Raw genomic sequence first — 22,253 nt, forward strand, 5'->3', positions numbered from 1 at the left:
CTGACCATCCTACCAATCCTCGACTTTGGCGATGTCATTTACAAAATAGCCTCCAATACCCTACTCAACAAATTGGATGCAGTCTATCACAGTGCAATCCGTTTTATCACCAAAGCCCCATATACTACCCACCATTGCGACCTGTACGCTCTCGTTGGCTGGCCCTCGCTTCATACTCGTCGCCAAACCCACTGGCTCCATGTCATCTACAAGACCCTGCTAGGTAAAGTCCCCCCTTATCTCAGCTCGCTGGTCACCATAGCATCTCCCACCTGTAGCACACGCTCCAGCAGGTATATCTCTCTAGTCACCCCCAAAACCAATTCTTTCTTTGGCCGCCTCTCCTTCCAGTTCTCTGCTGCCAATGACTGGAACGAACTACAAAAATCTCTGAAACTGGAAACACTTATCTCCCTCACTAGCTTTAAGCACCAACTGTCAGAGCAGCTCACAGATTACTGCACCTGTACATAGCCCACCTATAATTTAGCCCAAACAACTACCTCTTTCCCAACTGTATTTAATTTTAATTTATTTATTTATTTTGCTCCTTTGCACCCCATTATTTTTTATTTCTACTTTGCACATTCTTCCATTGCAAAACTACCATTCCAGTATTTTACTTGCTATATTGTATTTACTTTGCCATCATGGCCTTTTTTGCCTTTACCTCCCTTCTCACCTCATTTGCTCACATTGTATATAGACTTGTTTATACTGCATTATTGACTGTATGTTTGTTTTTACTCCATGTGTAACTCTGTGTCGTTTTATCTGTCGAACTGCTTTGCTTTATCTTGGCCAGGTCGCAATTGTAAATGAGAACTTGTTCTCAACTTGCCTACCTGGTTAAATAAAGGTAAAATAAATAAATAAATAAACACTGGGTGTGTGTGTCTGTGTGTGTGTGTGTATGTGTTCAAGTCTGTTCAAATATTAAATCGGTCCTCTCAGGACCTGGCATGAACTATTGTTCCTTTCGGTTTACCAAAAGGTCCTTCTGACTTTATGATGGTGGGCAAATTGAAAGAGAGGGACTACAGTGGCAAATGTCCCCCATGAGAGTGAATGAATTTGTGTCCCTAGTGATTGTGACATGATGTCAGTAAAGTAAACCCCTTGTCCATGTTTTCAATAATTGGGTGTGTCAGGTTGGCCCTTTGAGCTGGATACTGCTGTCCTGTATAGATCTGTCATTCCATGGGACTTAGCATGGTCGTGCACACACATGCCAGTATGCACACCAGCACACACACAGGCTGACTGAACACCAACTGTTTTCCAATATCATATTAGAAATGGAAAAGGGTAAAAAAGGGATTCAAAGACCACATAGACCTAGCTTTAATGACAAAAGTATTCGAAAATTCCCTTTAGCTTACTGCTCAATCACTTCATCTGCTGAAAAAGTCCAGCTATCCAGCCCGACAATTCAATTTCCCTCTGCAAATTGGATTGTCAGCACGACCCATCAGACATAACAAAGCATAGATTGATCAGTCATTCATAAACGTAGATGTGATTATATTATGTGACAGCCAAATCCAACTGCTGAAGGGCTAAAAAAGTGTGCATCAGAGGGACCAACAGAGCGCTATAGCAAAGCCTGGCTGGAAGACGGACTGAATCAGCTGGGTCGTGTCCAATAGGAAAAAAACGTTATTAAACAGAGTGATGCTACGGAGTGGTGCTACGGTCATTTTATTTTTCCATTTAAAACGTTTTCGAACTTTATGTCCTTCTGAATATCACCCGGGGTAAAGTAGTCACATAGGGAGAGCTGTGACACCTGTCATCATGGCCCCCCACCCAGACTGCATTTAACTGTCATAAATGCCATTATAGAGGCCATTTCTTTAGTAGGTGACATCAGAGTGTGGGAGAAGTCAAGATGATATTTCAAGTTTTAATGTCACAGGCACAAGTACAGTGAGGTGGGGGGGGAGCAGGAGAAAATGATAGAAAGAGAATCTGAATAACCATCAAACCATGAAGTCCTCTACATTTCCATTTACCTCCACAATTATATTTACAGGCAAAGTTCCCAAACCCACTACGGTATCACAAGTAATGATCAGTTGCATTTGCGCTGTGGTAGGTATTTCCTTTAGACAGCACCACCCTTCACTACAACTCTATGCTGTAATTCCATTAAGCGATGTAACTACAAAGTTAACTTCCCACAAAACAGGTGGGGGAAAAGGGTACCTAAGTATGGTTCTCAATCAGAGACAACGATAGACAGCTGTCCCTACTTGAGAACCATACCAGGCCAAGACATAGAAATACAAAACATAGAAAAAAGGACATGTATTTGTACCGAACTGTCCGGTACAGGGACTTTGGCTCTATCACGACTCCGACCCAAGGTGGCTCCCCTTCCCGTTCGGGTGGCGCTCGGCGGTCATCGTCATCCGGCCTACTAAATGCCACTGATTCTTTTCTCCCCCTCCGTATGTGTTTATTGATTACACCTGTTTTGAGTTGGTTGTAATTAGTTGGGCTTTATTAGTCAGCCGGCCCGCCCGTTTCTTTGTGCGGGATTGATTATTGTAACCCTGGTGTTTGCTACAGACGTACGTGTTCGTGTATCTAGTGCTGGACTGTTTTCGTTCCCTGTGTCTGGGGCATTTTGTTTGAGCACCCAAAAGTGGGGTGGCCGTGGTTCACCGTGTGTGCATTAAAGGAGCACTTTATTGAACTCTCTGCTTTCCTGCGCCTGATTTCACCCTCACGACACCCAGGACCTTACAGGTTCAGTTTGCACTGTCAACCTGAAGGAATAAATTAAACAAAAATGTAGATAAACACTGCGTTGTAGGCCTATGCCTTTTGAGTCAAACAGCTGAATTTATAGCCTGATTTTTGGTGGAGGTCTTAGGCATCTAGTAGGTGTCCCATTGACCAGGAGAAGAGTGGGTTATGTAGCATTAGCCAGGGGGTACCCTAGGATAAGGGGGTTCTCGGGAGCAGTAATCAACAGAAAACTAAAAGTCTTAGAGTGGTTCACCCTAAACTGCGGTGGAATGGGCTTGGTCTGATATTCCACCTGGCCGGAGCCGATGGGGCATCCATCGAGGTCTTGAATCTACAGAGGGATGGGTGATTTCACGCAGGGGATTTGTAATTATCTGGAGAAGTCTTGGTCATTGAAATTATCCAAGTCCCCGGAGTCCACGAAGGTTCGAATGTGGTGCTGACGGTTGTCACAATGGAGGGTTGTGGGTAGTGTTGGACGGTGAACGGGTAGCTGGGGTCTAACTGCACAGCTTGTCCTGGTGAGCCCCGGCATTTCCCGTCAACTCTGGGCATGTAGAACGGAGATGGCCAAGACCTTCGCATTAGAGGCAGCAGCCGCCGCGCATGCACCTGTCACGTTCCTGTGGGCTCAGACTTGTGCGTCCCAGCTGCCTGGGCTCCTAATTGCTGGGCTGGGGTGCCCCCGGAAACCAGAGTGTTTGGTGTCAAAAAGGTGCTGTCTCACACGTTCTCGGATCCAGTTGTCAAACCTGATGTTCAGCATTATCAGGGAGTCGAGGTCCTCTCCCACGTCCCGAGCGGCCAGTTCATCCTTGATGGAGTTAGACAGACCCTGGTGCCTCAGTATTCCACCCATTCTCTGCGGCGAGGGTGAAGAACTCAACGGTGAAGTGAGCCACTTGTCTGGACCCTTGGCCGAGGTTGAACAGTCTGCTTGCCGCTTCTCTTCCGCCGACTGAGTGGTTGAAGACTCGTCGCAGCTCAGCAGTGAAGGCTAATATGGAACTGTAGGATGGTGGCTGCTATTCCCACATCGCCGTTGCCCACGCAAGGGCCTGGCCTGAGAGCAGAGTGATGATGTAGGAGATCATGGCTCGATCGATGTGGAACGAGGAGACGGTAGCTCGAACACCAGAGAACGCTGAGGGAGGAACCCCCTTGCATCCTCCCGGGTGGCCGCCACAGCACTCGGGGGCTGGGATGTTGGGTTCCCGGTGCAGGTTCTCTGGAGGAACTACGGCGACGCTTTTAGCACTGGGCGATGAGACTTGGGCATTGGCTCCTCCTTTGTTGGGCCAGGTAATCTGTAAGAGGGAATCTGTAAGTGCCCAAAGGGTCTCCGATATTTGGGAGAGTTGTTCTTGCTGCCGCCCCAGCGGTGTTCCTTGGTGGGTTTTAGCATTCTGGATCTGGGTGATCTCTGCTGGGACCATGTTGCGGCAGAAGCTTACTGTGATGTGGTGAGGTTGGACCCAGGAGTAGAGGAGAGACCAGATGAGGAATCAGTGGTTAAGGATGAACATAATACTTTACTGAGAAATGGTAGTTGCAGGATCACAGTACACTTGAAAAACAACAAACACTAAGTCTCAAACTCACTCAGGAAAAAACCACACACGATAAACAAGTCAAGCTTCTGAAAAGTAGAACAGAAAACGCACCTCTTTTAAAAGGGAAATCATAAATGCGACACACCCGAGTGTCGTTCATTTCTCTAGGATGGTCTCTGGTTATGTTTAAGGATAGTGGTTAGGGTAAGGGGTAGGGGGTGAGCTTCCAAATGTTTCTAGTATTCCATTCTTATTTGATTATTGAATTGTTTGGTTTTGAGTTTGCAAGAAAAGGCATTTCACTGTATTTGTGCATCTGACATTAAAACTTGAAACGATCATCCTGAGCACCCACTTCTCACCTACTAAGGAAATTGACACGATATCGGCATTTTCAACAGTTAAATGCAACAAAACATTATTTATAAAAAGCAATCTATTCATGTGGTTTTGAACTCTGTAATTTGCTTTCAAGGATGATAGCTGTACTTTTAGTTTATGGTTGACACAGCTTGTTGGCAATTAGCCAATCAGCATTTCCCAAAGAGTTCAAATCACATGAATGCATCCGACTGGTATTTAAGACTTCACAACTGGTAAATTCCCCACCTCCCACATGGTTACAAATGCAGCATCAGAGTGGAAACTTGTGAGGCCCAACATAACAATCTGGTCACAACAGACTATGCAAGGAACATTGTGAATGCTGAACATTGGCATTTAATTTTTCATCTGTACTGAAACCGAACCGTGACCCCAAAACCGCAATACGTACCAAACCATGGGTTTGGTGAATCAAATCCAATCAAATGTATTTATATAGCCCTTCGTACATCAGCTGATATCTCAAAGTGCTGTACAGAAACCCAGCCTAAAACCCCAAACAGCAAGCAATGCAGGAGTAGAAGCACGGTGGCTAGGAAAAACTCCATAGAAAGGCCGAAACCTAGAGAGGAACCAGGCTATGAGGGGTGGCCAGTCCTCTTCTGGCTGTGCCGGGTGGAGATTATAACAGAACATGGCCAAGATGTTCAAATGTTCATAAATGACCAGCATGGTCAAATAATAATAATCACAGGCAGAACAGTTGAAACTGGAGCAGCAGCACGGCCAGCACGGTGAACCATTACAACTCTAGCAGCCAATAATAATCAATTTCCTTATTCTATAATCATAGTTCTCTCTTGGTTAATTAGCATCGCAGGAGCCAGAGACAGTATTACAAAGACTGTGTGGTACCAGATACGCCAGAAATGTCCTGTTGTTTATGTACTGCAGAGCAGTGCGGACTGGGGCAGTGGGGTGGTCAAGTGTGGTTGATCTCCATGTAAGATGAAGATGACCATGGAGAGATACAGCTAGGGTTGCAAAATTACCTATTTTTCCAGAAATCCCAGTTGGTAGATTCCTAGAACCAGGGAATAAGCATGAAATCCAAAATCCTCCAATGAGGATTTCTGAAAACTAACCGCAATTGTTGACACTTACCGTCGACGCAGGCTGGCCTGGCCTTCGTGGTGCCAGCGATCTGGCCTCTCCTGCAGGCACAGCGGGCAGTCTGACGGGCGATGGTGCATCTGGGCACGTTGCTGTCTCTGTTCAGCATCACAATCTCACAGGTGCCCACAGCCAACTGGCCTGCAGAGACAACAAAGGAAGAGTCCATTACATTGTCTGTCTTCAATGGAATCCTACACTCCTTATGCAGTGCAAAATACTTCAGCTGCACATGATTGAGCTGCCTGGCACAGTGGAATCAGTGGAATATTCCCTATTCAGCTGCACATGATTGAGCTGCCTGGCACAGTGGAATCAGTGGAATATTCCCTATTCAGCTGCACATGATTGAGCTGCCTGGCACAGTGGAATCAATGGAATATTCCCTATTCAGCTGCACATGATTGAGCTGCCTGGCACAGTGGAATCAATGGAATATTCCCTATTCAGCTGCACATGATTGAGCTGCCTGGCACAGTGGAATCAATGGAATATTCCCTATTCAGCTGCACATGATTGAGCTGCCTGGCACAGTGGAATCAATGGAATATTCCCTATTCAGCTGCACATGATTGAGCTGCCTGGCACAGTGGAATCAATGGAATATTCCCTATTCAGCTGCACATGATTGAGCTGCCTGGCACAGTGGAATCAATGGAATATTCCCTATTCAGCTGCACATGATTGAGCTGCCTGGCACAGTGGAATCAATGGAATATTCCCTATTCAGCTGCACATGATTGAGCTGCCTGGCACAGTGGAATCAATGGAATATTCCCTATTCAGCTGCACATGATTGAGCTGCCTGGCACAGTGGAATCAATGGAATATTCCCTATTCAGCTGCACATGATTGAGCTGCCTGGCACAGTGGAATCAATGGAATATTCCCTATTCAGCTGCACATGATTGAGCTGCCTGGCACAGTGGAATCAATGGAATATTCCCTATTCAGCTGCACATGATTGAGCTGCACAGTGGAATCAATGGAATATTCCCTATTCAGCTGCACATGATTGAGCTGCCTGGCACAGTGGAATCAATGGAATATTCCCTATTCAGCTGCACATGATTGAGCTGCCTGGCACAGTGGAATCAATGGAATATTCCCTATTCAGCTGCACATGATTGAGCTGCCTGGCACAGTGGAATCAATGGAATATTCCCTATTCAGCTGCACATGATTGAGCTGCCTGGCACAGTGGAATCAATGGAATATTCCCTATTCAGCTGCACATGATTGAGCTGCCTGGCACAGTGGAATCAATGGAATATTCCCTATTCAGCTGCACATGATTGAGCTGCCTGGCACAGTGGAATCAATGGAATATTCCCTATTCAGCTGCACATGATTGAGCTGCACAGTGGAATCAGTGGAATATTCCCTATTCAGCTGCACATGATTGAGCTGCCTGGCACAGTGGAATCAATGGAATATTCCCTATTCAGCTGCACATGATTGAGCTGCCTGGCACAGTGGAATCAATGGAATATTCCCTATTCAGCTGCACATGATTGAGCTGCCTGGCACAGTGGAATCAATGGAATATTCCCTATTCAGCTGCACATGATTGAGCTGCCTGGCACAGTGGAATCAGTGGAATATTCCCTATTCAGCTGCACATGATTGAGCTGCCTGGCACAGTGGAATCAGTGGAATATTCCCTATTCAGCTGCACATGATTGAGCTGCCTGGCACAGTGGAATCAGTGGAATATTCCCTATTCAGCTGCACATGATTGAGCTGCCTGGCACAGTGGAATCAATGGAATATTCCCTATTCAGCTGCACATGATTGAGCTGCCTGGCACAGTGGAATCAATGGAATATTCCCTATTCAGCTGCACATGATTGAGCTGCCTGGCACAGTGGAATCAATGGAATATTCCCTATTCAGCTGCACATGATTGAGCTGCCTGGCACAGTGGAATCAATGGAATATTCCCTATTCAGCTGCACATGATTGAGCTGCCTGGCACAGTGGAATCAATGGAATATTCCCTATTCAGCTGCACATGATTGAGCTGCCTGGCACAGTGGAATCAATGGAATATTCCCTATTCAGCTGCACATGATTGAGCTGCCTGGCACAGTGGAATCAATGGAATATTCCCTATTCAGCTGCACATGATTGAGCTGCCTGGCACAGTGGAATCAATGGAATATTCCCTATTCAGCTGCACATGATTGAGCTGCCTGGCACAGTGGAATCAATGGAATATTCCCTATTCAGCTGCACATGATTGAGCTGCCTGGCACAGTGGAATCAATGGAATATTCCCTATTCAGCTGCACATGATTGAGCTGCCTGGCACAGTGGAATCAATGGAATATTCCCTATTCAGCTGCACATGATTGAGCTGCCTGGCACAGTGGAATCAATGGAATATTCCCTATTCAGCTGCACATGATTGAGCTGCCTGGCACAGTGGAATCAATGGAATATTCCCTATTCAGCTGCACATGATTGAGCTGCCTGGCACAGTGGAATCAATGGAATATTCCCTATTCAGCTGCACATGATTGAGCTGCCTGGCACAGTGGAATCAGTGGAATATTCCCTATTCAGCTGCACATGATTGAGCTGCCTGGCACAGTGGAATCAATGGAATATTCCCTATTCAGCTGCACATGATTGAGCTGCCTGGCACAGTGGAATCAATGGAATATTCCCTATTCAGCTGCACATGATTGAGCTGCCTGGCACAGTGGAATCAATGGAATATTCCCTATTCAGCTGCACATGATTGAGCTGCCTGGCACAGTGGAATCAATGGAATATTCCCTATTCAGCTGCACATGATTGAGCTGCCTGGCACAGTGGAATCAATGGAATATTCCCTATTCAGCTGCACATGATTGAGCTGCCTGGCACAGTGGAATCAATGGAATATTCCCTATTCAGCTGCACATGATTGAGCTGCCTGGCACAGTGGAATCAATGGAATATTCCCTATTCAGCTGCACATGATTGAGCTGCCTGGCACAGTGGAATCAGTGGAATATTCCCTATTCAGCTGCACATGATTGAGCTGCCTGGCACAGTGGAATCAATGGAATATTCCCTATTCAGCTGCACATGATTGAGCTGCCTGGCACAGTGGAATCAATGGAATATTCCCTATTCAGCTGCACATGATTGAGCTGCCTGGCACAGTGGAATCAATGGAATATTCCCTATTCAGCTGCACATGATTGAGCTGCCTGGCACAGTGGAATCAATGGAATATTCCCTATTCAGCTGCACATGATTGAGCTGCCTGGCACAGTGGAATCAATGGAATATTCCCTATTCAGCTGCACATGATTGAGCTGCCTGGCACAGTGGAATCAATGGAATATTCCCTATTCAGCTGCACATGATTGAGCTGCCTGGCACAGTGGAATCAATGGAATATTCCCTATTCAGCTGCACATGATTGAGCTGCACAGTGGAATCAGTGGAATATTCCCTATTCAGCTGCACATGATTGAGCTGCCTGGCACAGTGGAATCAATGGAATATTCCCTATTCAGCTGCACATGATTGAGCTGCCTGGCACAGTGGAATCAATGGAATATTCCCTATTCAGCTGCACATGATTGAGCTGCCTGGCACAGTGGAATCAATGGAATATTCCCTATTCAGCTGCACATGATTGAGCTGCCTGGCACAGTGGAATCAATGGAATATTCCCTATTCAGCTGCACATGATTGAGCTGCACAGTGGAATCAGTGGAATATTCCCTATTCAGCTGCACATGATTGAGCTGCCTGGCACAGTGGAATCAATGGAATATTCCCTATTCAGCTGCACATGATTGAGCTGCCTGGCACAGTGGAATCAATGGAATATTCCCTATTCAGCTGCACATGATTGAGCTGCCTGGCACAGTGGAATCAATGGAATATTCCCTATTCAGCTGCACATGATTGAGCTGCCTGGCACAGTGGAATCAGTGGAATATTCCCTATTCAGCTGCACATGATTGAGCTGCCTGGCACAGTGGAATCAGTGGAATATTCCCTATTCAGCTGCACATGATTGAGCTGCCTGGCACAGTGGAATCAGTGGAATATTCCCTATTCAGCTGCACATGATTGAGCTGCCTGGCACAGTGGAATCAATGGAATATTCCCTATTCAGCTGCACATGATTGAGCTGCCTGGCACAGTGGAATCAATGGAATATTCCCTATTCAGCTGCACATGATTGAGCTGCCTGGCACAGTGGAATCAATGGAATATTCCCTATTCAGCTGCACATGATTGAGCTGCCTGGCACAGTGGAATCAATGGAATATTCCCTATTCAGCTGCACATGATTGAGCTGCCTGGCACAGTGGAATCAATGGAATATTCCCTATTCAGCTGCACATGATTGAGCTGCCTGGCACAGTGGAATCAATGGAATATTCCCTATTCAGCTGCACATGATTGAGCTGCCTGGCACAGTGGAATCAATGGAATATTCCCTATTCAGCTGCACATGATTGAGCTGCCTGGCACAGTGGAATCAATGGAATATTCCCTATTCAGCTGCACATGATTGAGCTGCCTGGCACAGTGGAATCAATGGAATATTCCCTATTCAGCTGCACATGATTGAGCTGCCTGGCACAGTGGAATCAATGGAATATTCCCTATTCAGCTGCACATGATTGAGCTGCCTGGCACAGTGGAATCAATGGAATATTCCCTATTCAGCTGCACATGATTGAGCTGCCTGGCACAGTGGAATCAATGGAATATTCCCTATTCAGCTGCACATGATTGAGCTGCCTGGCACAGTGGAATCAATGGAATATTCCCTATTCAGCTGCACATGATTGAGCTGCCTGGCACAGTGGAATCAATGGAATATTCCCTATTCAGCTGCACATGATTGAGCTGCCTGGCACAGTGGAATCAATGGAATATTCCCTATTCAGCTGCACATGATTGAGCTGCCTGGCACAGTGGAATCAATGGAATATTCCCTATTCAGCTGCACATGATTGAGCTGCCTGGCACAGTGGAATCAATGGAATATTCCCTATTCAGCTGCACATGATTGAGCTGCCTGGCACAGTGGAATCAATGGAATATTCCCTATTCAGCTGCACATGATTGAGCTGCACAGTGGAATCAGTGGAATATTCCCTATTCAGCTGCACATGATTGAGCTGCCTGGCACAGTGGAATCAATGGAATATTCCCTATTCAGCTGCACATGATTGAGCTGCCTGGCACAGTGGAATCAATGGAATATTCCCTATTCAGCTGCACATGATTGAGCTGCCTGGCACAGTGGAATCAATGGAATATTCCCTATTCAGCTGCACATGATTGAGCTGCCTGGCACAGTGGAATCAATGGAATATTCCCTATTCAGCTGCACATGATTGAGCTGCACAGTGGAATCAGTGGAATATTCCCTATTCAGCTGCACATGATTGAGCTGCCTGGCACAGTGGAATCAATGGAATATTCCCTATTCAGCTGCACATGATTGAGCTGCCTGGCACAGTGGAATCAATGGAATATTCCCTATTCAGCTGCACATGATTGAGCTGCCTGGCACAGTGGAATCAATGGAATATTCCCTATTCAGCTGCACATGATTGAGCTGCCTGGCACAGTGGAATCAGTGGAATATTCCCTATTCAGCTGCACATGATTGAGCTGCCTGGCACAGTGGAATCAGTGGAATATTCCCTATTCAGCTGCACATGATTGAGCTGCCTGGCACAGTGGAATCAGTGGAATATTCCCTATTCAGCTGCACATGATTGAGCTGCCTGGCACAGTGGAATCAATGGAATATTCCCTATTCAGCTGCACATGATTGAGCTGCCTGGCACAGTGGAATCAATGGAATATTCCCTATTCAGCTGCACATGATTGAGCTGCCTGGCACAGTGGAATCAATGGAATATTCCCTATTCAGCTGCACATGATTGAGCTGCCTGGCACAGTGGAATCAATGGAATATTCCCTATTCAGCTGCACATGATTGAGCTGCCTGGCACAGTGGAATCAATGGAATATTCCCTATTCAGCTGCACATGATTGAGCTGCCTGGCACAGTGGAATCAATGGAATATTCCCTATTCAGCTGCACATGATTGAGCTGCCTGGCACAGTGGAATCAATGGAATATTCCCTATTCAGCTGCACATGATTGAGCTGCCTGGCACAGTGGAATCAATGGAATATTCCCTATTCAGCTGCACATGATTGAGCTGCCTGGCACAGTGGAATCAATGGAATATTCCCTATTCAGCTGCACATGATTGAGCTGCCTGGCACAGTGGAATCAATGGAATATTCCCTATTCAGCTGCACATGATTGAGCTGCCTGGCACAGTGGAATCAATGGAATATTCCCTATTCAGCTGCACATGATTGAGCTGCCTGGCACAGTGGAATCAATGGAATATTCCCTATTCAGCTGCACATGATTGAGCTGCACAGTGGAATCAATGGAATATTCCCTATTCAGCTGCACATGATTGAGCTGCCTGGCACAGTGGAATCAATGGAATATTCCCTATTCAGCTGCACATGATTGAGCTGCACAGTGGAATCAATGGAATATTCCCTATTCAGCTGCACATGATTGAGCTGCACAGTGGAATCAGTGGAATATTCCCTATTCAGCTGCACATGATTGAGCTGCACAGTGGAATCAGTGGAATCAGTGGAATATTCCCTTGCTCAAATTTTAGGTCATGGGTGCTTCTTTATGTCTTTGCCAGAAATGAAATATTAAGATGAACAAAGTTGCTCCATGAAGGTTAACTTCCAGCTCTACTACCTGGCTTGAGGCATTATTTCAGCTCATCCCACAATGCAGTTCAAACAGGGGTAGTGGGGGTATGCGGTACCGGTAAAACGTTAATATTATTACTATACCAAAGATGGTTAATTTCGTTCATAAGAGAGCAAAGAGCAGAAAGCTCTGATGAAGGCCAAGAGGCCGAAGCGTAAGCTTGAAAAAAAAAGTGATACTAGCAAGAGCAGGTTAAAAAAAAATCTACGTATATAAACTGTTACTATTGAACGTAAAACACACACCAACATAACATGTACAAATATCATGTAAACAAAAAACACTTTTCAATTAGAAAAGAAATCCACTTTGGTTTTAAAAAAGGACTTGACCAAAAATAAAGAAATAATAGTTACAAATAGTTACAAATAAAAACGACTTACACCACCACAGAAGCTTCGCTATTCGCCATCTTCCAAGTTGTTTTGTTGTTTACTTGGAGATATAGCTTTCAAAACTCGCAGCCCCTCTTCCAATGCATTAGAATGCAGTGTGCTGCATCCCCATATCTAATTGATCCGCTGTTGTCAAAGCCGAAATGATTATGACATCTGGGCATTTAAAGTGTTGCATCCCCGGGTAATGGAAGCGGGTTATTTTTAGTTGTTGTAAAGAGGAACTCGACAGTAAAAAGCATTAACATCACGAAGAGGTTTATTTCCAAGATGACAGTAGATACTACATAGCAGGTTCCAGGCCGAGTCCATCTGCACCCGCTCTGCTTATCTCTCAAACACTACATAAAGTAGACTTCATTTTCTAAATGTCACATACTATTAAACTTCATTTTTTGCATACTAAAATGGCTTACTATTTAGGATGCAAGTATGAGTATTCGGACACATAATAGTCTCACCCCCCCCCCCCTTCCACACACAAACATCCAGCAAGTCCCCCCACTCCTGGAGGTTATGGCTGTGCCATTTGTTATCAATGTTCTCCCCATGATTCAACAGCAACCAGATGAATGGGACCACATGTGATAAGCTTAGAGAAGAGAGGGAGGAGGGAGAGAGAGATGGAGGGAAAGATGGAGGGAGACAGTGCGGAGGATTACAGGCCCATTCCATCAGGAGGAGCAGGAGTTAATTCATATGACAGGGGGTTTCCGTCACTCGTTGGCACGGAGAAGCTTGGTCTCGCCTCTATTTCAGATTATGAAATGCACTTACGGCGGGCCACAGAGTAAGGGATGGCAGGGGGGTGGGGGGGGGTTCGCCCACGCTCTGGTTTCCATCACAGATGACATCTACAGGCGCTGGCACCCGCTACCGAGTAGAGTGACTAGCTCTTCCCGGGAAAATGACCTTATCACTGAGTCACACACAAACAAACGTACCCACTTACAGAGATGCATGGATACATTCACACACATGCACACACACACAAACCTCAAAGCAAATTCACAGCGCAGTGTGATTTCAAATGTGAAATATTTTTGTGTAAACTTATTGTATGACTTTTAAGATTCAATAATTCAATATTCTGTAAATACTGTATACTCCAAGAAAAAGGTATGGGATCAAAAACATGTTTTAACTATGGCTTAAATTCGGATATTTTTTATTAATGCACATATTTTAGTTTTGACCTGGCTGGCTCCAGCTCAAACTAGCACTATGTACCTTAATCTGCATGTGTGACAATATCTTAGTCTCATTCCTATGTTGAAATCATGGGACTCAGCAATGTAGTTGCAGTGATGTTATTTGAGTGAGGCAATTGAAACCACACACCCACAACCAGAAGCATTTTCGGAGTTGATGAATATGTGATGTTATGTAAAAGTAAGACAATCAAAACCACACACCCACAACCAGAAGCATTTTTCTGAGCTGATGAATGCAGTAACTTGGACAATATACAGTGCCTTTCAGAAGTATTTAGATCCTTCTATTTTGTCTTGTTAATAAATACAAAATTCATAACTAAAATATAGTGATTCAGTAATTATTCAGCACCTTTTTTAGGCAAGCCTAAATTAGTTCATGAGTAATATGTGACTTAACAAATCACATAATAAATTACATGGACTCACTCTGTGAGAAAATATGATTTTTGAATGACTAAGCCTTCCTCTGTCCCCCATACATACAACATCTGTAAGATACCTCAGTTAAGTATTGAATTTGAAGCACAGATTCAAATACAAACCTTTTCGAAAGCCTGATAAAGAAGGGCAGCACACATGAAGAAAATAACCTATATAATACTATAGAAGTATTACTATATTTAGATACTCTATTATTCACTGCAGTGGTTGTGCAGAACAAATACAGTGCCTTGCGAAAGTATTCGGCCCCCTTGAACTTTGCGACCTTTTGCCACATTTCAGGCTTCAAACATAAAGATATAAAACTGTATTTTTTGTGAAGAATCAACAACAAGTGGGACACAATCATGAAGTGGAATGACATTTATTGGATATTTCAAACTTTTTTAACAAATCCAAAACTGAAAAATTGGGCGTGCAAAATTATTCAGCCCCTTTACTTTCAGTGCAGCAAACTCTCTCCAGAAGTTCAGTGAGGATCTCTGGATGATCCAATGTTGACCTAAATGACTAATGATGATGATAAATACAATCCACCTGTGTGTAATCAAGTCTCCGTATAAATGCACCTGCACTGTGATAGTCTCAGAGGTCTGTTAAAAGCGCAGAGAGCATCATGAAGAACAAGGAACACACCAAGCAGGTCCGAGATACTGTTGTGAAGAAGTTTAAAGCCGGATTTGGATACAAAAAGATTTCCCATGCAAATCTACCAAGACCTGGCCGTCCCTCTAAACTTTCAGCTCATACAAGGAGAAGACTGATCAGAGATGCAGCCAAGAGGCCCATGATCACTCTGGATGAACTGCAGAGATCTACAGCAGAGGTGGGAGACTCTGTCCATAGGACAACAATCAGTCGTATATTGCACAAATCTGGCCTTTATGGAAGAGTGGCAAGAAGAAAGCCATTTCTTAAAGATATCCATAAAAAGTGTCATTTAAAGTTTGCCACAAGCCACCTGGGAGACACACCAAACATATGGAAGAAGGTGCTCTGGTCAGATGAAACCAAAATTGAACTTTTTGGCAACAATGCAAAACGTTATGCTTGGCGTAAAAGCAACACAGCTCATCACCCTGAACACATCATCCCCACTGTCAAACATGGTGGTGGCAGCATCATGGTTTGGGTCTGCTTTTCTTCAGCTGGGACAGGGAAGATGGTTAAAATTGATGGGAAGATGGATGGAGCCAAATACAGGACCATTCTGGAAGAAAACCTGATGGAGTCTGCAAAAGACCTGAGACTGGGACGGAGATTTGTCTTCCAACAACACAATGATCCAAAACATAAAGCAAAATCTACAATGGAATGGTTCAAAAATAAACATATCCAGGTGTTAGAATGGCCAAGTCAAAGTCCAGACCTGAATCCAATCGAGAATCTGTGGAAAGAACTGAAAACTGCTGTTCACAAATGCTCTCCATCCAACCTCACTGAGCTCGAGCTGTTTTGCAAGGAGGAATGGGAAAACATTTCAGTCTCTCGATGTGCAAAACTGATAGAGACATACCCCAAGCGACTTACCGCTGTAATCGCAGCAAAAGGTGGCGCTACAAAGTATTAACTTAAGGGGGCTGAATAATTTTGCACGCCCAATTTTTCAGTTTTTGATTTGTTAAAAAAGTTTGAAATATCCAATAAATGTCGTTCCACTTCATGATTGTGTCCCACTTGTTGTTGATTCTTCATTAAAAAATACAGTTTTATATCTTTATGTTTGAAGCCTGAAATGTGGCAAAAGTTTGCAAAGTTCAAGGGGGCCGAATTCTTTCGCAAGGCACTGTATATACACTACCGGTGAAAAGATTTAAGGGTTTTTCTTTATTTTTAAAGTTATTATACCACAATAAAAGGTAATACATTTTAAAAGTAAAATGGCAAATCTTTACAACTATGCCCAAAGAGATCCTATTCAACTAATAGGGATTCTACATGAAATTCTAGGATTAGGCCAATAAAATGTTATGGTGCACAATACATTACATTTACTTTCACCTTTGGTATTTAGTAATAGTCTTTTTGTTTTATAAACTTTAAAAAAATATATATTATAATTTTCTACTGAATTAAATTTTATGAATGAATGGCATTTTGTTTTCGTGTCAAATCGCCATTTGGCAACCCATCCCTTATGGGATTAATTGACACAAACAAACATTACAGTTCACTATGGTAATTAAATGATCATTCTTCTTCCGGCTTTCTCTGCATTGCACATCACAGAGTAAAAAAAAAAACTATCAATAGTAAATAATGTTATCCAAACGATAATTACATCCCTAGAGCAGTAAAATAATATACGTACATACACACTGTATACATACACACTGTATACATACACATACACTATGGTTCAAAAGTTTGGATTACATCCCTAGAGCAGTAAAATAATGTACCTACATATATACATACACACTGCATATATACACACTGTATACATACTCACTGCATACTGTATATACACATACACTAACGTTCAAAAGTTTGGGGTCACTTAGAAATGTCCTTGTTTTTGAAAGAAAAGCACTTTTTTGTCAATTAAAATAACATCAAATTGATCCGAATTACAATGTTAATGTTTTAAATGACAATTGTAGCTGGAAACAGCAGATTTTTTATGGAATATCTGCATATAGAGGCATACAGAGGCCCATTATCAGCAACCATCACTCCTGTGTTCCATTGGCATCTCGTGTTAGCTAATCCAAGTTTATCATTTAAAAAGGCTAATTGATCGTTATAAAATCCTTTTGGAATTATGTTAGCACAGCTGAAAACTGTTGAGCTGATTAAAGAAGCTATAAAACTGGCCTTTAGACTAGTTAAATATCTAGAGCATCAGCATTTGTGGGTTTGATTACAGGCTCAAAATGGCCAGAAACAAAGGACTTTCTTCTGAAACTCATCAGTCTATTCTTCTATTCAGTCTATTCTTGTTCTGAGAAATGAAGGCTATTCCATGGGAGAAATTCCATGGGAGAAATTGCCAAGAAACTGAAGATCTGGTACAACGCTGTGGACTACTCCCTTCACAGAACAGCGCAAATTGGCTCTAACCAGAATAGAAAGAGGAGTGGGAGGCCCCGGTGCACAACTGAGCAATAGGACAAGTACATTTGCTGCCTAGAAGGCCAGCATCCTGGAGGGGCCTCTTCACTGTTGCCGTTGAGACTGGTGTTTTGCTGGTACTATTTAATGAAGCTGCCAGTTGAGGACTGGTGAGTCGTCTGTTTCTCAAACTAGACACTCAAATGTACTTGTCCTCTTGCTCAATTGTGCACCGGGGCCTCCCACTCTTTCTATTCTGGTTAGAGCCAGTTTGCGCTGAGCAAGAGCCACATAATGCTAGGGCATATCTGGTGTGCTTTCTGGAATAAGAGCAAGCGTATATCATGGTAGAAAGGTCAATAGAGGATAAAATGTGTTTCATTCTCTATTTCTTTGAACAACTTGACTAGCTATTCTGGCATATCCAACAGTCTACACCAAAGTATGCCATACATGCGTTCCACCTCACCTCACAGGGTTCCCAGCCCGTGTCCCCAGTTATTGCAAGAATAGGTGCAAACTTGTGGACACCTAAAGAGTAACGTGTGTGCTCTGTTATGAACTTGTTTGTTTTTAAAATACAGTACCTCTTAGCACCCCACACTCCTGCTGAATAATCCAGAACAGGACACACGCATGTCTGATACAGTTTGGAGTACGTAGCATAACCTATATCTTTGAGTGTTTTAGTTTGTCCTAAGACCTCTACTTGCTGAGTTGGGAATTGTTTGGGCTTTCTCGTCGAGGAAACCTACTGGACAAATACCAAAAGCACAAATTGTCCTGTAAGTAGTTGGGACTGGGATCTGAACAGCTATGTTCAACACTATTGCTATTTTCTTAAAAATGAACACAAATATATGGCCTATACTTGGCATGTAGGTTTCTCACTCATGGGTGGCAAAAATGTGGATATTGGGGAGTCACTGGATTTATGCTGGGTCACTGGATTTATTTTGGGGTGATTTGTGAATGAAAATAAGAGTATGTTCTCATAGCCTACAGGTAAATCCATTTGAAGTCAATCACTTTTTGACAGCATTCCTTTTGTTTTAAACAAAACTTCCCATACGTGTTTACCCATAGAAGAAGTGGTCAGCAAGTTACTTTCTGGACCTGAATGCCAGAATATTAAGGAGATAAAGGTGATCAAAGTTGACCATTTGCATACCCCACACTACCATGAGACATCCATGTCTTCATCACTGGAAGGTAAAACGGTTGAAATAAATTATCCCAGAAATGTTCCATTTGCACAAAAGGTTATTTCTCTCAAATGTTATGAATACATTTGTTTACATCCCAGTTAGTGAGCCTTTCTCCTTTGCCAAGATAATCCATCCACCTGACAGGCATATCAAGAAGCTGATTAAACAGCATGATCATTACACAGATGCACCTTGTGCTGGGGACAATAAAATGTGACGCTTAAATGTGCCGTTTTATCACACAACACAATGCCACAGAAATCTCAAGTGTTGAGGGAGCGTGCAATTGGCATGCTGACAGCAGGAATGTCCACCAGAGCGGTTGCCAAATAATTAAATGTTAATTTCTCTACCTTAAGCCGCCTCCAATGTAATTTAGAGAATTTAGCAGTAGGTCTAACCAGCCTCACAACCGTAGACCACGTGTATGGCGTTGTGTGGTCGAGCGGTTTGCTGATGTAAACATTGTGAACAGAATGCCCCATGGTGGCGGTGGGGTTATGGTATGGGCAGTTATAAAAAGAAATGCGTAGGCTTCGATTTTTTTCATATTCTCATGTGTTGTAGCATGTACATCATCTGAGGTTTTTGTGTTTTGTCACCATCGGTTGAGACACAACATGTTGTTGTTGAATGCAGTGTGTGTCATTTCAATCATAGAAATATAATTAATAGAATGGACCTATCCCTGCAATTTAGCTGGTACACCATTGAAATTGTAACTTATAATTACTGCCACAAAGATGGCCATCAGTCCATCCATTGATCAATGTCAACTTAAATGTTAATGTCTATCTATTATCTATATTTCTGGGATTTCAACAGGTTTCCTATAGAGGATTGACAGTTTATTTTAAAACAACAGATATTCCCATTCAAGTCAACATTCTCTGATGTCTAGACCTCCAACCATCTTAGTCAAAAACATCAGATGAAATAGGATCAAGCTACAACATATGCAAATATGTTTATTTCAAGAAATTATAGGATAGTTTGACAACCCTGTTTGTAAGCTTTAAATAACATAAATCTCAACATTTATATTTTCCAGTGATGAAGACATGGATATCTCATGGTATTGAAGGGATCAACTTGGAGTACTTTTATCTCTTGAATGTTTTTGCATTCAGATCCAAAAAGTAACTTTAAGTGCACTTCTACAATGGGCAAATATGTACGGAAGGTTTTGTTCAAATCAAAAGGAGTGTTGTCAAAACGTGATTAAATTCAAAGGGATTTACCCCTACTCATAACGCCCAAGAGCATGCTGGGGCCATTCATTCTCTTTGGTTTTTGGTCATCAATGCTTGTTTCTGAAAGGTAGTCTAAGCCCAGATTGTGGATTGCAATACACTTCTTTTCTTAGGTAAGGAGGCATTTTTGTTATTAAGTCATTTGGGTAACCTAACCCTTTAAAATGCAGGAAGGAGCGCCTTTCGTGGAATAAAATTATTTAAAAAATACTATGGAAGGAAAAGACGAGGACAATTACTGATAATATTTACACGTTCCACCCACACTCTCCATAACATCAAGAATTTTAAACTCCAATGCACTCCACGTAGAAAATAACTACAAACTCAACCGCAAGGGAGGCAAACAGTTGCTGCAAAATAGAATTCCTATTCAGGGAGCTGTAAAATATGGGCCTTGATTGATTTTGCTGTAAAAACATTTTCATTTTTCCATAAACATCCCCGTAGGTATACGACTTCAAAACAGGAGAAGTGGTTTACTTACATCAAAATCATCCTCACTGTGACTTGTCACCACTGAACTGAGCTGCGGAGAAGACTGAAATCTCTCTATAAACTTTACAAAGCATTTTTCATTGAGCTGATAGCTTCAAATTTACTTAGTAGGCTGGACATAGTAGGCTACAGCACACAGCTAAAGTGACAAACTTACCATTCCATCACCTTACGTTGCCGATATAGTCAGAACAACAACTACCTCCACCTCATTAATCAGAGAACATCTCTCTATCTCCACCCTGTCCTCGAACCCACATCCAAAACAAAGGTGCTGAGGTTAACAAAATGAAGAGAGAGGAGCTGCTGGTCCACTGAACAACTGGAGGAATTGGCTCCGGTGAGAGAAATACAGAAATCTCCGAATGTATCGTTGAATAGCCTGGCGAGGGTAGAGAGAGGCTTGACAGGCAATCCATTAGTGTGGGGCTGGGGCCCAATCGTGTGAGCCGGACAGGCTACTGCACTTTGATTTCCTGTCGCTGCCACTGTGACGGATGGCGCCGTTATAGAGGGGAGGCGACGCAGCCAGTCGTGGCAGGATTCATGACCGGCCCGGCACCCAAGACCAAATACCTCTTGTCGTGGAAATTCAGTACTGAGAGAGACTTGGTCGTGGTCCTTTCTTCAAACAATCATCTTTATTTAATATTGATTGATTATTGCCATAATGAAACCGTCAGCCCACCAGTCTTGACTGACTGTTAGGCTGAGAGTCTAGCCTCTACAGACAATGCACAGATTTTATATAGCTGATACCAAGATTGTTTCATCAGTGACTTCTAACCTTCCCATAAGCCACCTTGGTTATCTACACAGGATGGTATTTTACTTAGTGTCCCAGATGCCAGGAAGATGAGACAATGAGGCATTGTTCTTAACTCTTCCAGGCTCTCACTATCTTGTGTCACACACACCACACCTTGTCTTATAGAATGCTAGCCTTTAGGTTTTATCACCAACACAAGTCAATTGTCAGCTTCAAGCTCTCTCTAGTAGAACCCATGTCCTCACCACCCAGACTAGCTGCACGGTGCTAGAGACCATAAAACACAGCATTAGCAGGACAGAAATATCTTACTGTTCGTTAAGTAAATAATTGTTACATATCCAACAAATAAGGTGAATAAATAATTTTTCCCTCACATTCTCTTTGTTAGGCATCTAGGGGCTTCCAGGGGCCTCCGGGGGAGTTGGAGATGGGCCCTAGGAGCACTGAGTAGCTGTGTAAGTCAGGTGTGGTTGAGATCCTGCATATATAAAAGTATGTGTCAAATTTCTGCCCTGCTAGAGCTGCCCGGTCTACCTTAAGTGTTGTTATTGTGAAGTTGTCTAGGAGCAACAACGGCTCAACTGCGAAGTGGTAGACCACACAAGCTCACAGAATGGGACTGCCACGTGCTAAGGTGGGAGGCGAGTAATAATTTTCTGTCCTCGGTTGCAACACTAACTACCGGGTTCCAAACTGCCTTTGGAAGCAACGTCAGCACAATAACTGTTTGTCGGGAGCTTCAAGAAATGGGTTTCGATGGCCGAGCAGCCGCACACAAGCCTAAGATAACCATGCGCAATGCCAAGCTTTAGCCG

General features: G+C 43.4%; 1 protein-coding gene and 1 non-coding gene across 2 annotated transcripts in view; both read right to left on the reverse strand.

Annotated features, from left to right (window-relative positions):
* LOC116356838 (chemokine-like protein TAFA-5) overlaps positions 1-22,253 on the reverse strand; it is a 67,229-nt gene that overhangs the window by 38,355 nt on the left and 6,621 nt on the right. Inside the window, exon 2 of the mRNA XM_031803401.1 lies at positions 5,799-5,948. Coding sequence (XP_031659261.1) covers positions 5,799-5,948 — 150 coding nt within the window. The remainder of the gene's footprint in view (positions 1-5,798; positions 5,949-22,253) is intronic.
* LOC116357040 (U7 small nuclear RNA) lies at positions 18,436-18,490 on the reverse strand. Its single transcript, XR_004205350.1, has one exon. It is a non-coding gene; the product is annotated as a U7 small nuclear RNA (small nuclear RNA).

This window comes from Oncorhynchus kisutch, linkage group LG24 (genome assembly GCF_002021735.2).
Source record: "Oncorhynchus kisutch isolate 150728-3 linkage group LG24, Okis_V2, whole genome shotgun sequence".
NCBI classification, from domain to species: Eukaryota; Metazoa; Chordata; class Actinopteri; order Salmoniformes; family Salmonidae; genus Oncorhynchus; species Oncorhynchus kisutch.